The sequence below is a fragment of the Letharia columbiana genome, assembly GCF_014066305.1.
Source record: "Letharia columbiana isolate WasteWater2 chromosome Unknown Sc0000071_s0, whole genome shotgun sequence".
Classification (NCBI taxonomy): domain Eukaryota; kingdom Fungi; phylum Ascomycota; class Lecanoromycetes; order Lecanorales; family Parmeliaceae; genus Letharia; species Letharia columbiana.
This window is the reverse complement of record NW_023501116.1, coordinates 81,792-98,823: the sequence shown is the minus strand read 5'-3', so window position 1 is coordinate 98,823 and position 17,032 is coordinate 81,792. Positions and strand designations below refer to the sequence as shown.

At 48.2% G+C, this 17,032-nt stretch overlaps 6 protein-coding genes across 6 annotated transcripts; 3 read left to right on the top strand and 3 right to left on the bottom strand.

The window, feature by feature from the left end:
- Positions 1 to 2,678: 2,678 nt before the first annotated feature.
- On the top strand, positions 2,679 to 3,650 carry HO173_011972 (uncharacterized protein; the record flags this gene model as incomplete). Its single annotated transcript, XM_037313845.1, has 3 exons — positions 2,679 to 2,692; positions 2,792 to 2,860; positions 2,912 to 3,650. 3 exons carry the CDS (start codon positions 2,679 to 2,681, stop codon positions 3,648 to 3,650), a joined length of 822 nt encoding a protein of 273 aa, XP_037159245.1.
- A 651-nt stretch (positions 3,651 to 4,301) lies between these two features.
- On the top strand, positions 4,302 to 6,121 carry HO173_011971 (uncharacterized protein; the record flags this gene model as incomplete). Its single annotated transcript, XM_037313844.1, has 3 exons — positions 4,302 to 4,493; positions 4,553 to 5,869; positions 5,927 to 6,121. The coding sequence occupies 3 exons, from the start codon at positions 4,302 to 4,304 to the stop codon at positions 6,119 to 6,121; spliced, it is 1,704 nt and encodes a 567-aa protein (XP_037159244.1).
- A 1,991-nt stretch (positions 6,122 to 8,112) lies between these two features.
- On the bottom strand, positions 8,113 to 11,576 carry HO173_011970 (uncharacterized protein; the record flags this gene model as incomplete). Its single annotated transcript, XM_037313843.1, has 6 exons — positions 8,113 to 8,631; positions 9,480 to 10,246; positions 10,313 to 10,518; positions 10,593 to 10,716; positions 10,785 to 11,227; positions 11,287 to 11,576. 6 exons carry the CDS (start codon positions 11,574 to 11,576, stop codon positions 8,113 to 8,115), a joined length of 2,349 nt encoding a protein of 782 aa, XP_037159243.1.
- Positions 11,577 to 11,654: 78 nt separating this feature from the next.
- HO173_011969 (uncharacterized protein) lies at positions 11,655 to 13,261 on the bottom strand (the record flags this gene model as incomplete). The annotated part of the gene is made up of 2 exons (XM_037313842.1): positions 11,655 to 12,842; positions 12,911 to 13,261. The coding sequence occupies 2 exons, from the start codon at positions 13,259 to 13,261 to the stop codon at positions 11,655 to 11,657; spliced, it is 1,539 nt and encodes a 512-aa protein (XP_037159242.1).
- Positions 13,262 to 14,020: 759 nt separating this feature from the next.
- Positions 14,021 to 14,957, bottom strand: HO173_011968 (uncharacterized protein; the record flags this gene model as incomplete). Its single annotated transcript, XM_037313841.1, has 4 exons — positions 14,021 to 14,331; positions 14,399 to 14,604; positions 14,678 to 14,787; positions 14,853 to 14,957. The coding sequence occupies 4 exons, from the start codon at positions 14,955 to 14,957 to the stop codon at positions 14,021 to 14,023; spliced, it is 732 nt and encodes a 243-aa protein (XP_037159241.1).
- Positions 14,958 to 16,212: 1,255 nt separating this feature from the next.
- On the top strand, positions 16,213 to 16,812 carry HO173_011967 (uncharacterized protein; the record flags this gene model as incomplete). The annotated part of the gene is made up of 3 exons (XM_037313840.1): positions 16,213 to 16,260; positions 16,481 to 16,618; positions 16,666 to 16,812. 3 exons carry the CDS (start codon positions 16,213 to 16,215, stop codon positions 16,810 to 16,812), a joined length of 333 nt encoding a protein of 110 aa, XP_037159240.1.
- Between the last annotated feature and the right edge of the window lie 220 nt (positions 16,813 to 17,032).

The following is a 17,032-nucleotide window of genomic DNA, read 5'->3' as shown; positions in this document are numbered from 1 at the left end:
AGCGAAGAAGCGAGTATATATAGAAGAGACTCTTCGAAGAAAGAAAGAATTTTATTTACTCGTAATCGCTTTATAGATAGTAAGACTATTAGCTTTAAAGCTTTTAAGACTACGTATATCTAATTAATAGTAGTTAAAAAGATATAATATAATATAAGATATTAATCTATTATATTATACTCTAATATAATATAAGTTATTAAATTTATATAATCTCATATCTAATATAGTATAAAATCTTAACGAGATATATTACGATATAGTATATCTATAATATTATATTATGAAATGATATATGTATTAAATATCCCGTTGGGATTTCTATATTTAGAAGTATAAAGTAGCTATTCTAATTATTATTCTGGTTAACGGCTAATCGTATCTACTCCTATTCGATATATTACCATAACTGGCACTATCATAGCTGGCACTACTATGGCTGGCACTACCATGGCTGATACTACCATGGCTGACACTACCATGGCTGACACTACCATGGCTGACACTACACACACCATGGCTGACACTACCATGGCTGACACTACCATGACTACCACTACCATGACTACCACTACCATGACTACCACTACCATAGCTATCATATGATAGTAGGCTATTTGAATAATAAATAGTGATAGCCATGGTAGTGGTAGCTGTTAAAATATCAGGTATGTGATGTGTAGAACGGACGGATTGATTCTCCAAAACCTCTCCGGGGCCAGGTCCTAAATACAGTACAAAATCAGGTGGCTGAAGAACACGGTGGCTGGGATGCGCGGGGGCCACATTTCGACAGTAGCTATGGTAGTGATAGTCATAATAGTGAGTGATAGTCATGGTAGTGGCAGCCATGATAGTAGCAGCCATGGTAGTGGTAGATATGGTAGTGCCAGCCATGGTAGTGCCAGCCATGGTAGTGCCAGCCATGGTAGTGGTAGACATGGTAGTGCCAGCCATGGTAGTGCCAGCTATGATAGTGCCAGCCATGGTAGTGGTAGTCATGGTAGTGGTAGTCATGGTAGTGCCAGCCATGGTAGTATATCGAATGGGGGTAGATACGATTAGCCGTTGACCAGAATGATGATTAGAATAGCTACTTTATACTTCTAAATATAGAAATCCCAACGGGATATCCCATACATATACCATTCCATGGTATAATACCACAGATATACCATACCGTGGTATATCCCGCCAAGATCCCGAACCCATACCAGAAAAATGAAATGATATTCGACTCTACTTATACCATACCCGAATACGATATAATATCACTTAGTATGAAATATCTCATAGAATATATTATACCTTTCCGGCCAGTAATCTAATATAAAGAAGAGATTATATATTTAATAGATAGAGGCTATAGTAGTAACGACCTTTAAGAAATAATTTAATATAATTTTTTTTAAACTTATTAGATTTATCTAATTCTTAAATTAATAGAAAGAGTTTTAGAAGTAAATATTATTCGAAAAAGCGCGATCTAATTCTATTCTTAATATAATCGAAATTTACTTAAGAGTCTTTTCTTTAAATATTTATTCTAGCTCTAAATCTCGAAATTACTCGATCGAGTTAATAAGTATTACGTCTCTAATTATTTTAATAATTATAGTAAAATTTCTTATATTAAAACTTTTTAAATATTATAAAACTTCTATCTCTAGCTAATACGTTATATACGCTATATTATTATTTAAACGACTCTATATATAGCTAAGTTCTAGCGAGTCTAGTCGTCGTTTATTTTAATAAGTATCTTTTATAAACTTATAGTTATATCGAATTAATTAGTATATAAAAAATTATATTATTATAAGACTTCTTTATATATAAGATATCGTTTAAAATAACGATTTTTAGATATAAGTTATAATTAGACTATAAGATAGAGATTCTAATAGTTTATTAAGTAATAATACTTTATTATACTAGGCCTTTAGAGTAAAATTAGAAGTATTCTTATAGTAGTAAGATAAGTAGAATAATAAGTAATCGAAGTAGATATAGGCTATTTACGATATACTACGCCCTTAAATCAAGTATTATTTCTTATATAAAGATATTTTCTTATCTAAAAAGAGCGTTTCTCCGAGCTCTCTAATTGGCGATAGCGAGCTTAGTAAGATTATAGACTAGCGTCTTAGACTATACGATATTATAGTATTATAAGATTCCTTTATATATAAAATACGATATTAAACGATGATTAGATAAACGCTTCGGCTATATAATAATATCTTATATGCTAATTAATTCGGTAGCTGCTTGATGGAAGATGGATGGCTTGCGACGAGAGGAGGAATAAAAGTCAATGGTGGAGTAGAGGATGCGATGTGATTCGTTGCAAATCCTTCCTTCGAAAATTTGAAAAGAGGCCGCTTCTTGGCAGCATGGCTAGCGGGGCGCTAGGCGGAAACTGAATAGCGGCCGCCGCTCCCTGTAGGTAAATTATCCAATGAGCGAATTTGCTTTCACTTTCATCTCTCGAAAATCAACGGCATATTTCAAGCTCATCCAATCAGCTCCTGGCTTCTTCTCTTTGTACTACCTTTCTACCCCATCTACTGATACATTTCGTGTACTGAAACCAAATCTATCGTTCTCATCTTCTACAGGCTCGAGCCACCGATCTTCTTCCAACTCCGCGGCCTGCCCCTTCACTCAGCGTCTTAATGCAATCAATCGTGTCGACTCCATCTTTTTAGCTGCTTCAAATTTCGTTCAATTTTGAGCCAACTCTAGTTGGCTACCATTCAGACTCTGATATACTGTTACTTGATGCTAGAGCGACGCGCTTCCGTCTCAAAACCTGGAGTCCGGAAAGAACACGAACTTGGCAGTCTACCACATCGTTGTAAGGATCTTCGTACTCAATTCTTGCAGGCAGAAGGCTCACGCACCGTAGTGTCATGGTTCACTTCTATGATCTACCCTACGAGATTCGTCAGATGATCTATGCACAGTGCCTCGTCGTCGGCGAAATTCACCCCTACAATTCCCGTGATACATCTCTGCGGGATAGACATAGCGCTTGCGCCAAGACAGGATGTGATCTCCCGACTGTAGCGCTTTTGCAGGTATCAAAGACCATTCGAAAGGAAGCCGAGCCCGCACTGTACGAGCGCAACATGGTCCAATTAGGGAGTGCCGAATTCTCTCAAAGGTTTTTCGAGCGATGCTTGAACACATCGGAGCGCAAGCTATGGCTCAAGTCGGTGAGCATGTGGCTAGATGATGGCGAAATCACGGAAGCCGATCAAAGAGCCGTTCTAGACACGCTCTTCCCCGAGCGAGCGTATACAGAAGTACCGTGGGCAAAGAAGGTGCAAGATGCGTACAAACAGTACATAGGAGAAACTGTCTGGCCACGCAAAGTATTACCGCTGCTCGACTCCTGTAAGCTTAACACGCTGGTCATGGATTTCAGTGAGGCTCTTTGTCAGGCAGATTGTTGTACAATGTGCTCTCATGCTGTCCAGTCCTTCAGGAAGGGGTTTGCCATGGGCTTGCCAGCAAGATTTGTGATCCAGGGTCTTGGGAGGGGTGCAAAAGCGTCGAGGAAGCTCGTCCAAAGGTGGACCTCGAGACGCATGACGGACTTGGACAGGAAACTTGTTCTTGACATCTTTTCGGATGAGGAGTGATGATGCAGAATGAGGAAGTTAAGGCAGGAATGTGAACCCTCTTGTGAGCTGAAAGTCTGAGATTGATTGGGGAACACGCAGGCAGGTTTAGAGATCGCAAAGGATGTTAGCCTGTATCTGCTCCTTCGATCTCCTTGAAATCGTCCAACAATCAGGGCCTTTTTCACAATGCGATTCCAATATCTTATTCGGCCATCTACTGTGATTCTTAAAAGTATTAATGAACAATCAATATGAAACTATCTACTGTTGGACGTCTCGTCGTCTTTACGAAAGCATGGTTCTTCTTTAGCAGCATCCTTGTGGGCGATAAGAGAGGGGAAAAGAGAGGAAAGATGACACGCGACTACTGATAAGGCTAGAAGATCTAGGGGTTGTGGGGCTGCGTTAGCGTGGGTTAATCAGGGTCGATTGGGGGTCCTTGGCGAGCTTAGGGGGGGTTCTAGGCCGGACCCTAAGACGGTTAAGAGTAAGCCCGGAACATGTAAGACGGGGGGTTCGCTTATGCCAAGACTGCTCCCGTCCCTCGGGCCTTTTTTTTTATTAAAGTACCCAAACGGCCTCCCCCCCATCCCCCCCACTTTCAATCTTCGATTTTGTTCCCTCCAACGCTCTCACCTTTTCTAGAGGATACGAGAAATTCCCACCACTATGGAACGAAAACCGATAGCAGACAACGGGGTTGAGGTGACGGCAGGACTCGATGATAGAGCTACGCGAAGACGACAATCTGCCTTTGCAAGGCGCAAGTCCTCCGCTGTCGTTGAAGAGTCTGCCGCCATTGTCGAAGCCCACACTCTTAATGATGCAGATCGACGTTTGGCCGAGATGGGCTACACTCAGGTAGACGGACCCAGCGTTCCATTCAAAAAGAACCATACTGACAACTCTTCTATCACTAGGTCTACAAGCGAGAATTTTCCTGGCTTTCTACCTTCTCCTTCGCCCTCTCCGTCTCAGGACTCTTCGCCAGTGTCTCGACAACCTTCATTTACCCCTACGAAGCAGGAGGTGCATCTTCGGCCGTCTGGTGCTGGCTGATCTCGGGTTTCGGATGCTACTGCATTGCGCTGTCTGTGGCCGAACTCGTCTCCGCCTACCCGACGTCGGGAGGACTATACTTCACATGCAAATATCTCGCCCCGACAAATTGGGTACCGGAAATATCATGGCTGTGCGGTTGGCTGAATCTCATCGGCCAGATTGCCGGAGCTGCGTCAACGGAATACGGCTGCGCCCAATTACTGCTAGCTGCCGTCTCAATGGCAGGGGACTTCAACGGCTATGTGCCCACAGACCGTCAGACCGTTGGCGTCATGGCTGCATTTACCGTCCTCCACGGGGCTTTAAACAGTCTGAACACTGCGGCGCTCGAGAAGATGACGAAAACATATGTCATTTTCCACATTGCCGTCCTATTCAGCTGCTGTGTCGCGTTGCTGGCAATGTGCGACTATAAACACACTTCCTCCTATACGTGGACCACTGTAGTAAATAACTCAGGATGGTCACCTACAGGCTGGTCTTTCCTCTTCGGCTTCCTCTCAGCCTCGTGGACCATGACTGATTACGACGCGACTGCTCATATTGCGGAAGAAATCAAAAACCCCGAAATCAAAGCCCCTTGGTCCATTGCCCTCGCGCTCGGCTTCACCTGGATAGGAGGATGGCTGTTCACCATAGTGCTAGCTTACTGCAGCGGCGATCCCACTCACACCCTTAAAAATGCTGTCGACCAGCCTGTAGCTCAAATATTCTACGACGTCATTGGCAGAAATGGAGGCATCTTCTTTACCGTGGCGGCTTGTTTCGTTCTCAACTTCACAGCCATGACAGCCATTCAAGCCGGCGCTCGAACCATCTGGGCGTACTCTCGCGACGAAATGCTGCCACTGTCGAGAGTCTGGTACAAAATCAACAAGAAGACCGATACTCCGGTTTACGCAGTGTGGCTTTTTGCCACAGCTTGTGTCCTCATCAACTTGATCGGTCTGGGATCTTACATCGCAATTTCGGCAATCTTCAACCTCACCGCTATCGCTCTTGACTGGTCCTACTGTATCCCTATCATCTGCAAAATGCTTTATGGCAAGTTCGAACGTGGCCCATTCCACCTTGGCTGGGCTAGCTTACCGATCAACATCTGGGCCGTCTGCTGGACAACCTTCGTCACGATCATCTACGTTATGCCTACCATCCGGCCTGTGACTCCCCAGAACGTAAGAGCAATTTTTCCTCCCTCCCGAACACACTCTCGTTTTGCTAATCCATCACAGATGAACTACGTCGTCGTCCTCATGGCGGCCGTCGCAATCTTCGCCGTTGTCTACTGGTACGCTGCTGGTCGCTACTACTATATCGGCCCGAGAGTCAAGGCTCAACTCATCATGGGAGTTGCAGGCGAGGAGGACAAGGCACACTCATCCGGCGGGTCGAGCGATGAGAAAAGGGCCCCGACGGCAGTGCGTTAGGTGCCTGCTCTCTGCTCCATCAGCCCCTTGTATTGGACACTGAGGTACTGTTCACGGTCTTGGGTGGCGCTCTTGCGATTTCTTTTTCCTTCTTTCTTGTCATCTATTCATTTCTCTAGATACCCAAGTGTATAAACTTCAGTTTGTCGTACAAATCATTCATACATACACACATACATCCATTAACATACATACAACACACTTCGCATCCGATCTGAAGAACTGCTACCCACTCAAGTGAATATGGTCGGTCGCGACTTTTTAAGGCAGGCTCCTCTCGTATGTATGTATGTATGTATGTACGTCACAAAGATAAAGCTCAACGTCTACAACAGATCTCTCAAATACCATCGAAACATCCATCCGAGATAGGCGTACCTATCCGCTTTCGTTTCGTCGTACAGTCCACGGTACGACGAGAGTCTGTTGGTCTGCAGGACAACCGGCCGTCTCAAACCATTGAGTGCGTATCTCACCCTCCCGTCGTCTTTTGATCGTCGTGGGGCTCTTTTTTCCTTGAGGGGTACAGTATGTGTGTATATCCGTACGTCGACTTTTGGATTCAAAGTTGTTGGTTCGAGAGCCTTGTGTTCGTGCATGAGTGGATGAACGAATGAATGATGATGCTGTTGGGGGAGTGGAGTTGGGTGGTTGTGGCACGGCGGATGGATGGATGCGTGTGTTCGTGGGTGGAGAGTAGGGTTGTGCGATATTGCTGTATGTACCTAAGGTTGTGGGATTACAGTTGGGTGATTGTTTATCTATCTATCTGTCTGTCTGTCTGTCTGTCTGTCTGTCTGTCTACTTCGACATGAACTTGTATGCCGCAAATGCGCTGACTTGTTTCGGTCAGTTTGGAAGAGATGAGACGCAAGATGTAGCGTACGCTCTGTTTGCAGTAGTACATATGTCACAAAACGGCCGCGACAGACTGGGACGATGTGATGATAATGCGGACTATACGTGACGCTGCAATACTTGAGTATGTTCGTGGGAGACGCGAACGCGGTTGAGCGGAGTGGGGCTGGGGCCGGAATTGAGATGTCTACTTTCTTCATTGGTGTGATTGGGGTTTTTGTACTGTACTGTACCGAGGCTACCTTATGCTATGTATGTATGCACCCTGACTGACCGATCTTTCTTGTTTTAGGGCTTTTCGTTGGGTGATTTCGTTCGTGCACGGTTGATTGGTTGGGGGCTTCGTGTTGCTGGATTGCGGATTGCGGATTGCGGATCGCGATTGGGACCTGGACTAGCGATTCATTCGTGCTTTATACGAGGTGTTTAATGGGATCTTAGCGCTCCTGGCTGGGATTGACATCATCTGGCTCTGGCTTGTGAAAGGTGGTGTAGGGCTGTGGTTGTATCGCGCTCGGATGAGTCCTTGTATTGGCGGGGTTTGCGACGGTAGAAGGAGGTGCGTGGGTACGTGTGTTGGGCTTCGCCCTCCCTTGCGGCTTTTAACTCGCAATAGCTCCGCTTGTGACATCCTCCTCTCGAGAATAATTCTCATAGCCTGCGCATGTGTCACACTTCTCGGGTGTGTTTCTTCCTCCCTGCACGCTCGTAAGCTCCATGTTTTTCCTTGCATGCGTCGTATCCTCTTTCCTTCGTTGCCTGCCTGGGTGCCTGCCGCCTCGGATGGGCTAAGAGAAATGTTCATTATTCGCAATCCCGTTCATTCATTCATTCACCACCCAGGCAACCCTTCCCCCCCACCCCCTAATCTAGTAAGCGTATCGTGTAGCTCACTCACCTACTCTTCGGTGCGCGAAGTGGATGTCCCTTTCCTAAAAATCGCTCTTGCATCACCATGGAGGAAACAGGCATGTTCCAAACCCGCCATCTCCTCTCCTCTCAGCCGCCGTGGCGCCTATTTCTCTTTCATTATATCCAGCTACTCGCTCACGCCCAGTTAATGAATTGAGTCGAGTCCTGTTTCAGCACTGCTTCCTTGCGCGCTCGGTGTCCTGTTTCGCTCGTTCGTTCGTTCAACCACTACGATATACGAATGCGTTCGGGAGAGCCGAGACGTTAGGCACGGTCCACCACGAAGCCGCTGCTTTCTCGGTTACGTACAGGTGTGAGGCGTGTTTTGAAGATCGCGAAGAGACGAGTCTCGTTTTGCCAATTCCCTTGGTTTGGCCTTTGAAGATGGGCAATGTGTTGGCCGAGTCATTGGCTACAAGTCCCGCTTCCTCGGGCGAGCGAAGAATGCCTTGAATGACATACATACATACATATTCGGGCGCTGCGCCCTCGGCGGGTTTTTGCAGCGCTGTTGGCACTTTCACTTTCCTTCCAACGTTGGAGAGATGAAGCAGACGAAATGTTGTGCGAGATTCGAGATGGAGAGCTCCATGTCTGGCTGTGCGGTATCGAATATGGGCGTCTTTTCGGAGGATTTCGTTCAGATGGGACGGATAGGAGAGTCTGAATCTCACCCCCATCCATGCGCCACAGCCGGCGGTGAGGGATTTTTCAGGATCGCACGAGCGGGGTTGGTCATTCTACTTAGTGAGTGAAGGCTTTGTTGTCAGCATGGATGTATGTATTTATGTACGTAAATGACTCAGTATGGCCCTGTGGTTCTCGAGTCACGGTGGCGAGTACGTGCCTCTGAGACTTGACTCTTCCGACTGGACATTGCCCTATGCATCCCTAAGCATCCAGTCTTTGATGTGGACGTTCACGTTGCTACAAGCTTGCTTAGCAGGGCGAACTCGTGTGCCAGGTCGATGGAGTGGCTGAGAGGATCAAGGCGAGAGCGGCTTCGGTCTGTCTCTTTGCCAGCAGCTCGTAACGCTCCGAGAACTTCATGGATGTCGATGCTGTTTATGTGGGTTGTATTTGGATAGACAGGTACAGCCAATTAGGTTGGGATAGCGTCAGAATTGTGGGTACGCTTCCGTGGAGGCTGGTGTATAATTCGCTATGCAGTTATATTGCATTCATTAAAGTGATACTACGTAGATTTGCGTTGGTGTTGCTCACTTTCTGTTGAGTTGTATTCTTTCCCTGGTCCGCCTCTCAGGTTTAATTATATGAGCCATCACGATTCACAAATCATTGGCTCCGTGATTCGAACACTTCTCGGTAGTTGGGTTGTTAGAGGAAACAATAGTTGGTGATAGCTCGCTTTCTGAATGGAAATTCGTGCGCTTTGTTTGTATCATGAAGATTGCTAAAGGAGAAATTACAATCTGGTCGTGGAATCGCTCTGGGCATAGACAGCGCGGTCTTGGAACTTCAGGAACGGACATGGCCAGCGAGTGGTTTGTCTCCACACAGAGGAACACATACACACCAGGACGGCAGTTCAGTTGACCCATTCACACGGTAGCCGCGGAGTAAGCACAAGTTGCGAGTCACACTCCACACTCTTCGCGTCCGCCACAGCACTGCAATCGCCAAGTACCTCATCTGTATCAGTATCCCACAGCTCTCCAACCGCACTGGTAAAGAAGGACTCATATCTCAGCTTCCGGCCGTATGCCGATATCGTCATGTCAGCCGGGTAAAGACTCGTCTCCTCGGACAGAGGTGTCCCATCGGGCACGGGAGCTGTCCCGCTCGGATTGCTGTTGCAGGCATTGTCTAGGCTCGCGTCTCCCGGTTTGTAAACGTAGGCAAACCATGTGGCGACTTCTGCGCCGCTGGGGACGGAGTAAAGTTGCAGCTCGATGGCGATACCGAGATGAAGGTGGTGGTGTCGAAGGAGCTGGATTTGCTGTGGCTGGTGGCGTTGTGGGTGTAGACGTGGTCGTGGCAGCAGAGTAGTCGGACGATGTCGTTGGTGGTAGAGTGGTCCAACCACACGCGAGATCAGTACTAGTTCGTACGGCGTACGACCTGGGGCTCTCTCCGCACACACACCAGCCAGGACCACTGGCGATGGCTGCACATGTATTGCGGGGATTGCGGCGTGGGAGCATGACACTGTCGTTGTAGCGGTTGTCGAAGGCGAAGCGATAAGCGTTGACGAGGCATGGGCTGCCGCTACTGAAACCCCTCCTATGATCCCTCCGATAGCTGCTGCGGGTGTTGGGGACATTCCAGCGGCGGTTCCCCCAAACCGGCCTCCATCTCCGGCCATGATAGCTGCCGCGATTGAGGCGGGCAAGGCTTCAGTGCCTGACGGTTAGTCGACTTGAGTCAATGGACATGATCCGTCGCGCTTTCTGTATCCACCAAGACCCCCGCAGTCCTGATAAAGCTCCAGCGGTGCGTTGTTGTAGATGATGGGCACACTGCCGGCACATCTTGGCTTCGACTGAGTTGAGACCATTCTGTGGGCGTATATACTTGGTTGCTCGCCCGGATTGGGAGGAATGACTGCATTGCCGCTGTATCCCAAGGCGAGCGTTTGGGCGATATAGCCAATGTGATTCCGCACGCTGTGAGAGGAGGTCGTCAGACCTCTCATACCCATCTGGGAATGTATATAACAGAGATTTGCAACGTACCATACGATGTCACGGCGCTCAGAGTAGGGTCAAGGTATCGGTAAATGTAAGCCCCACTTGGATCACTTGACACGATCCGAGCACCTGCACCTGGTGCGTAGGCTGTCAAAATATTGTCTCCTATATGACCTTGAGATTCCGGATGAGCCACAGCGTCAGGTGTAACACTTCCTATTACAATCTCCGGATTCCCGCACGGCTGTTCCCAATCTCTGGATTCTCATCGCCTGTATTCCCCGCAGCGGCGCTGATAGTAATTGCGTTGTCATCAACCCAGTCTAGAAAATTTCTCCACAGCTTTGAGAACTTTTTCTCAGCACTCTTTGGATGTTGGCTTACATCGCCTTGATCGCCAAACGGATATCCCATGGCAGAGGAGATCACAAAGTATTCTTCTCCTAGTCGCTTTTTCTCCTCTATATCCTCGGTCATCATAGCAATCGCGTCTTTGACCGAGAAAAGGGGAAACAATACGCCACTTGCGGAGCGAGGGCCGTTGGTATATTGTGGCAACTTGACGACCGTATAACGACACTTTTGCGCCTGACCAAGATGATCTCCTATTATGAAGCCAGACATGCGAGTCCCATGGGGTGTCAAACTACCATACTCGACCTGTCTTAATCGAAGTCTGAATAAGCTGGATGGATCCCGCCATCAGGATTTGGGGAGTCCGGGTCGATGTAGCTGTATCCATACGGCTGCTGGATAATCATGCCGCCGGGAATCGTGACAAAAAATTTCTCTTTGTTATCTACTCTAGGAAAAAGCCAGTCTATGTCCCAATCGTCCTGAGTTTGCCCACGTGTGATGCCTGGCTTGGGTCGAACACTGAATTCCGGATGCTGCATGTTGAGACCGGTATCCAGGAGGTAGACCCGCACATTTTGACCAGGCTCTATTGTGTCAATGAAATAGTAGGGGTACATCTCACCCCGTTCGCCAAGTCTGTAATCTGGCAACGGAAGATCCGGTGCTAGCGATATCATGGCAAGACTCCATGCTGCAATCTTTTCCGCCCAGCCCTGGACCGGAATCCGCTTGAATAGACCACCACCTCTCGGCCTTTAGTCTCCATCATGAAGATCTCTTGAGCCCACGTTAGGGTTCGAATCAAGAGGCTCCGTCGCATAGATGGTGCCGTTAAGATCTAGATCCGTCTGTCCACTGTCCGGCATTTCGATTTCAAGTTCTGATTCTTGTATGATGATAAAATCAGAATCAGCATCGATGACCGAAGCCTCGGTGTCGCTGAGCTCTAAGGCGAAAAATTCCAGGGTGCCGTCGCTTCTATTTGCTTGCGTGACATCCTTCCGTTGAGCATATGGGGCGAACAGAGAATTGGTCGCGGATTGGGCGGTATTGACTAATGGCATGACCACGCATCGAGTTGGCGTCTCTGCAGCTGATGAAGAAACCATGCTCTGCATTGTTTGGCTCGGGCTTTGAGTCGGAGTAGGCGTTTCGTCGTCAGGATTGTCACCATTTGGGTTCTCGCCTGGCGGCAATTTTGATGGATCGATGCTGATGATTGAAATGGTAGGAGGTCCACCAAGAGGACAGAATAAACGCCATATGATCCCCAAAGGAAAGGAGGATAGTTTGTGGCAGAGAAAAGGAAATTCGGAAGACGAATGAAATCCTGGTAGCCCAAAAATGAGGAATGCAAGACCGTGTGTGCATAATTCAGGTACCTCGGTTGCGATGGTGCTTCCAGACGATGTCGCGGTAATAATGGCGCCTGCAGTGGTACATGTTGAGGTGGTAATAGTCTGGATCGAAACTCCAATCGGCACAATTGTCACCGTAGTCATGACACTGTCTACGTACGCGAACGAAGCGTTTGTGCTCGGCACACCTGAAGAGTATCCCACTTGGACAATCTCATTCGTGACGGAGCCTTGGGAGTTTGTGATTTTGACGGCATAGGTGACTAGACCTGTAGGTAACGAAGTTGTCGGTGTTCCAGATCTAGTACGGTTACTGCCTCCCAACCCCTTGTTCGTGACTGGCAGAGACCCTGCCATATTGAGAGCAGTATTGTGTGTGTTTGCTGGAGGACTGTTGCCCTCAGAGCTGTTACTCGCTGATATCCTAGCCCCTGTACCAGAAGAATTGACAGAGGTTGTCGCAGACATTGAAGGGTTTGATACCACGTCTGGCGAAGCGTTCTGCGTAGATGGTGTCTGTTTGACACAGCTGATCGACCAGACGAACCCTCCGAAGCTGACACACTCCCAATAGTCTCGCCCTGCCTTGTAGACGCCGAGGTAAGCGAAATCAAAAGACCGCTGTTCATGGTGTTGCTGGCAAATCTATCAACCTCAATCCCTGCATCTATAGCCTCAACAATGTCCTCCAGTGCGGTAACGATCGAAGCGGGCAACACGCGAAACTCAGCAACCACGGATGATGCTACATGGCTAGCACTATCCGTGAAGGCTTCTGCGACGCATATCTCCCCTGAAGCACACGTACCGATGTCTACATTCGTTAGAATGAAAATTGGACTCGGTAAGCCAGTGAGAGCTGGCATCAATTCGACAACTTCGTCGGTTCCCACCACCACAGCATCATATATGAGCGTGTCTGTTGACGACGTTCGCGTGACCGGCACAGCATACAGTGGAAGCACAAGAGCGAAAGCAAAAAACACAACGATAAAGGATGTCATTGTTCGAGGCCGGAGACATTCAATGAGAGAAAATAAGGAATGATGACAGGATACATGACATTCCCAAACCAGCGGCAAGCTGTACGTTATTCAAGAAGAGCCATACTAAGCTGCAATTTCTTGCTACGTTGGAAACTGTAACCTGTGCAGCGGGGGTTGTGGCGGCCTGTGACATCTAGATAACAATTTAGCGAGTAACAACAGAACAATGAAAGCATCAAGTCATGCTGTTGGTCCATCTGAGCTTCACCTAATTTGCCTCGTTCATCAACGCGGCGTCGTGCTGGCGGAAGATGGTTGTTTTACTTTGAGTGAGCCCACCTAATTGACGCTAGCCTCACTCGGTAAAGACTGGCTAGGACGGCCAATCAGAAAAAAGTGAGACTAAAGTACTGCAAATTCGGAATTACTTGCCATAAAAAACCTCTTCGCTCTATTTCCCGCCCCGGTCACAATCTGTTGGACTGGAGTTGCCTTGGCTAATTCCTCCCACCGCCACTATTCACACTTCGTTTCCATGGTGCTGTTGTAACCGATCGCGTAAATCATTTTTGCTTCAGCTGAAAGCATGTCATAAAGCGAAAGTAGATATTGTCGGAGCAGAACGCTCAATAATCATGACATTACAAAACTATGCTGTTAGCCCAAACCTGCGGTGCTCAATACTTGATGCCATTAGTTGTGCGTGCACTCCGATCCTTCTGGTTCCTTTTCAACCACCTTTCTTTGACACGACAAAAGAGACACTGCCACTGGTGTCTAATGCAGATGCAAAAACTGCGCAAACCACCCCACAGCCGCATTCTTTGCCCTCTCCAACGCCTTCTTCTGCTTTACATCGCTCTGATCGCACTTAACGGCGAAACCGTGGTTCGATCCGGGGAAATACTGATAGTCGTATTCGAGATTCAAGCTCGGGATTACGCTGTTCGCGTGCGCTTTCAGTTCGGGTGTCAGCTGTGGGTCGTTCTCCGGGGCGATGATCTGCACCGGGACGCCGACGGCGTCGATTTCCTCCTTTTTGAGGAGGGAGGGGTGCGCGATCGAAATGCAGTCCACTAGGTTTTTGCCTGAGGGAAGGTCAATACGTTAATAGAAAATGATACCTTGCGCGTGATTGGGAAAGAGTGGACTAGCCTTTGGCTCCGAGCTGGAAGACGGCCCATCCACCATAGCAGAATCCAATCGCACCGAGCTTCTTGAAGCCATGCTCTTGCTTTAAAGATTTGGCGCAGGTTTCGATCTCGGGGAAGCGGATGTCCTTGGAGTGACGACCGATGAATGCCATCAGGTCGAACTTGCCGCCCTCTATTGCGCCAGGGGTGACGACCTCACCGTCGAAGCTGTATGAAAAGCGGTATCAGAGCTCTTCTTAACCTAACGATGTTGATCTCGGCGGGTAGAATGGGAACTTACAAGTCCGGAAGATAGACGGTGGCATCTGCTTCCTTGGCGTAGTGGTCGGCGAGGAGGCGGGCGTTGGGAAAGGTCCACCCGAAGACGTCGTGGATCATGAGGATAGCGACCTGGTGCGTTGCATATTAAGTCAGACCAGCCGCAGTCTCATGGTTTTCTCAAGTAGCTAACTAACCTCTTTGTTGGAACCGGTGACATAGGTGTCGTTCTTGCCCAGTTTGGTCTCTTCACCGATGGGCTTACCATCCCATTTGAATCCAGATAAGCAGCACTGAGACATGATTGTTCGAACGATAGTGTATATATATGAATATTGGGGTTTGAAGCGGATGAAGGATTCTGGTTGCAGGAAGGTTACTTAGATAAAGTATGGAGGGGGTACGGGAATCGGCAAATAGGCGAACCGGAAAGAATTAAAGTATGTCGTCATGGATAAAGGATGAGAGAGGTTTAGACCCAGCTCTAAGGTTTTATGTAAGGACATCTTATTAAGTATTTTATGCAATCTTTATCTGATTTTCGATCAATCAAAACGCTGCATTGCATTCTTATTCGCTTCTTGTGCATTTCGCAGAGAATAATGTAATGTACTTTATTTTAGAGATGCCAAGCGCAGTCTTTCTACAGAGTAGTCTTCGGATGTTCGGCCCTAGTCGCTTCCGTGACTTCAATAAATACCTTAAAGGGTCTCCTTGCTTGCCTCTCTGGCTTTTCTTCGGCAAGTACTCTAGGCGCTTGACGACTGAGGGAAAGAAAGCAGAATGCCAAAAGCTCCACAATGTAACAATAATAAATCCTCTGCACATCAATCGAGACCTAGCATCCCGAAAACTGCCTTTCCCAATAACCTTACCCCACTGGTTTCCCCACTGAGATCATCCTCGACCTCGCCGAATACTTGCCACGAGGTAATCGTGTGTTAATGAGTCCTTCGTGCAAGCAAATCCGCAATAAGATGGGCGTATCGATTGCACATGTGTATGGAGGCGAAATCCAGTTGGGTCAGTCGTCCGGCTCTGCGCCGTCTAAGGAACTGCGGGTCATTCAATTATCCGAACGAATGAAATTTCGTTGTTGAAATATTGAAAGCTTGTTGAGGTCTGCACCAAAAGTCCTGCACCATGCCAAGGAAAGGGCCCAGATGTCGGATATCGCCCCACCTCAAGGGTTGCCGGACCTCAGCCTACTCCGGGGTTCCAACGACCCTATAGCGCCCACAAAGATCCTAAAAGTTCAACATATGCGCTCCTTCAAGCTGGTTCTAGGGCTCCCACTGCAGGGCCGCCTTCCGAAAGTAGGGCTAGGGCTATTCCTAGCGCGGGTGCAGAATTTTTGGTACAGACCTCCGTAGACGCGCGGGATACAACACGACTCCTTACTTTTCTTAGTATCATCACTTATAGTGAATCAAAAATCGAAATCTGCGCTTAACCGCAATGGAAGAATTCGATAAAGTCAATTGTGTACAAATCTAATCTAGAAGGTCCTCTCTTCGTGTGGGGAATTCCATTTGCGTCACGGAACCTGTGTCAAATATGTTGAAGCAGATCTTGTCGAGTAGCGTCAAGTTTGGGCGGCCTCAAGTCGGTTGCAAGTCCTCAGGATGATTTAGACTTCTGTCACCCGCAGTTGGCGGGTATCAACCACCGTTAGCTCCGAGATGATCGGACTTGACGTTCAGCAATCCAAGCTCTGCTCGCACTCGTTGCTGTTATTGTAGCTGGTGCAGGAAACGTAAGGGTAAGCACTCTCATTGACCATTACCCTTACCACATTCGAAGGGTAGTGAACTGAACAGTACAGGGCCAGCCAGGTGGTTCAGTCAGTGTCAACTTGTACCCCGCCATTGCGGCCGCCAACTACCCTAATATCATCGTCTTCGGCTCAGTTGACACTTGCGGAGAGGAGGCCTCCGACTCACAGCAAGGTCCCCTCGTCAGCGTGTGGGCACCCGGCGTCGACGTCGAGTGCGCCGCCAACGTCGACAGGGGGGGGCAGCCAGCAAGAAACAGGCACTTCCTATGCGGCGGGCATGGTTTCTGGGCTTCATGGCTCTGAACCCTGCGCGATTTCCGGAACCGGGCACAGTGCGCACAGCGGGCGCTGTCAAGAACCGCATCACGGAAGAAGCCTAACCTCACGCGAGACCCGAGGAGGATCCCGAGGCGGTGTATCCAGTGGCGGTTTCGAACGGCTTGGGGTCTCCCCTCTGAAGATCTTGAGATACGCAGGCGCGATATCACTGGCCGAGACGCGTGTCCTCGGCTGTTATTGCCCACAGTTCTGATGTCGTCGACCATTACTACTACGCCCACGACTTCTGCTACCAGGTCTGCATCAAGCTCCCTTTCCCCG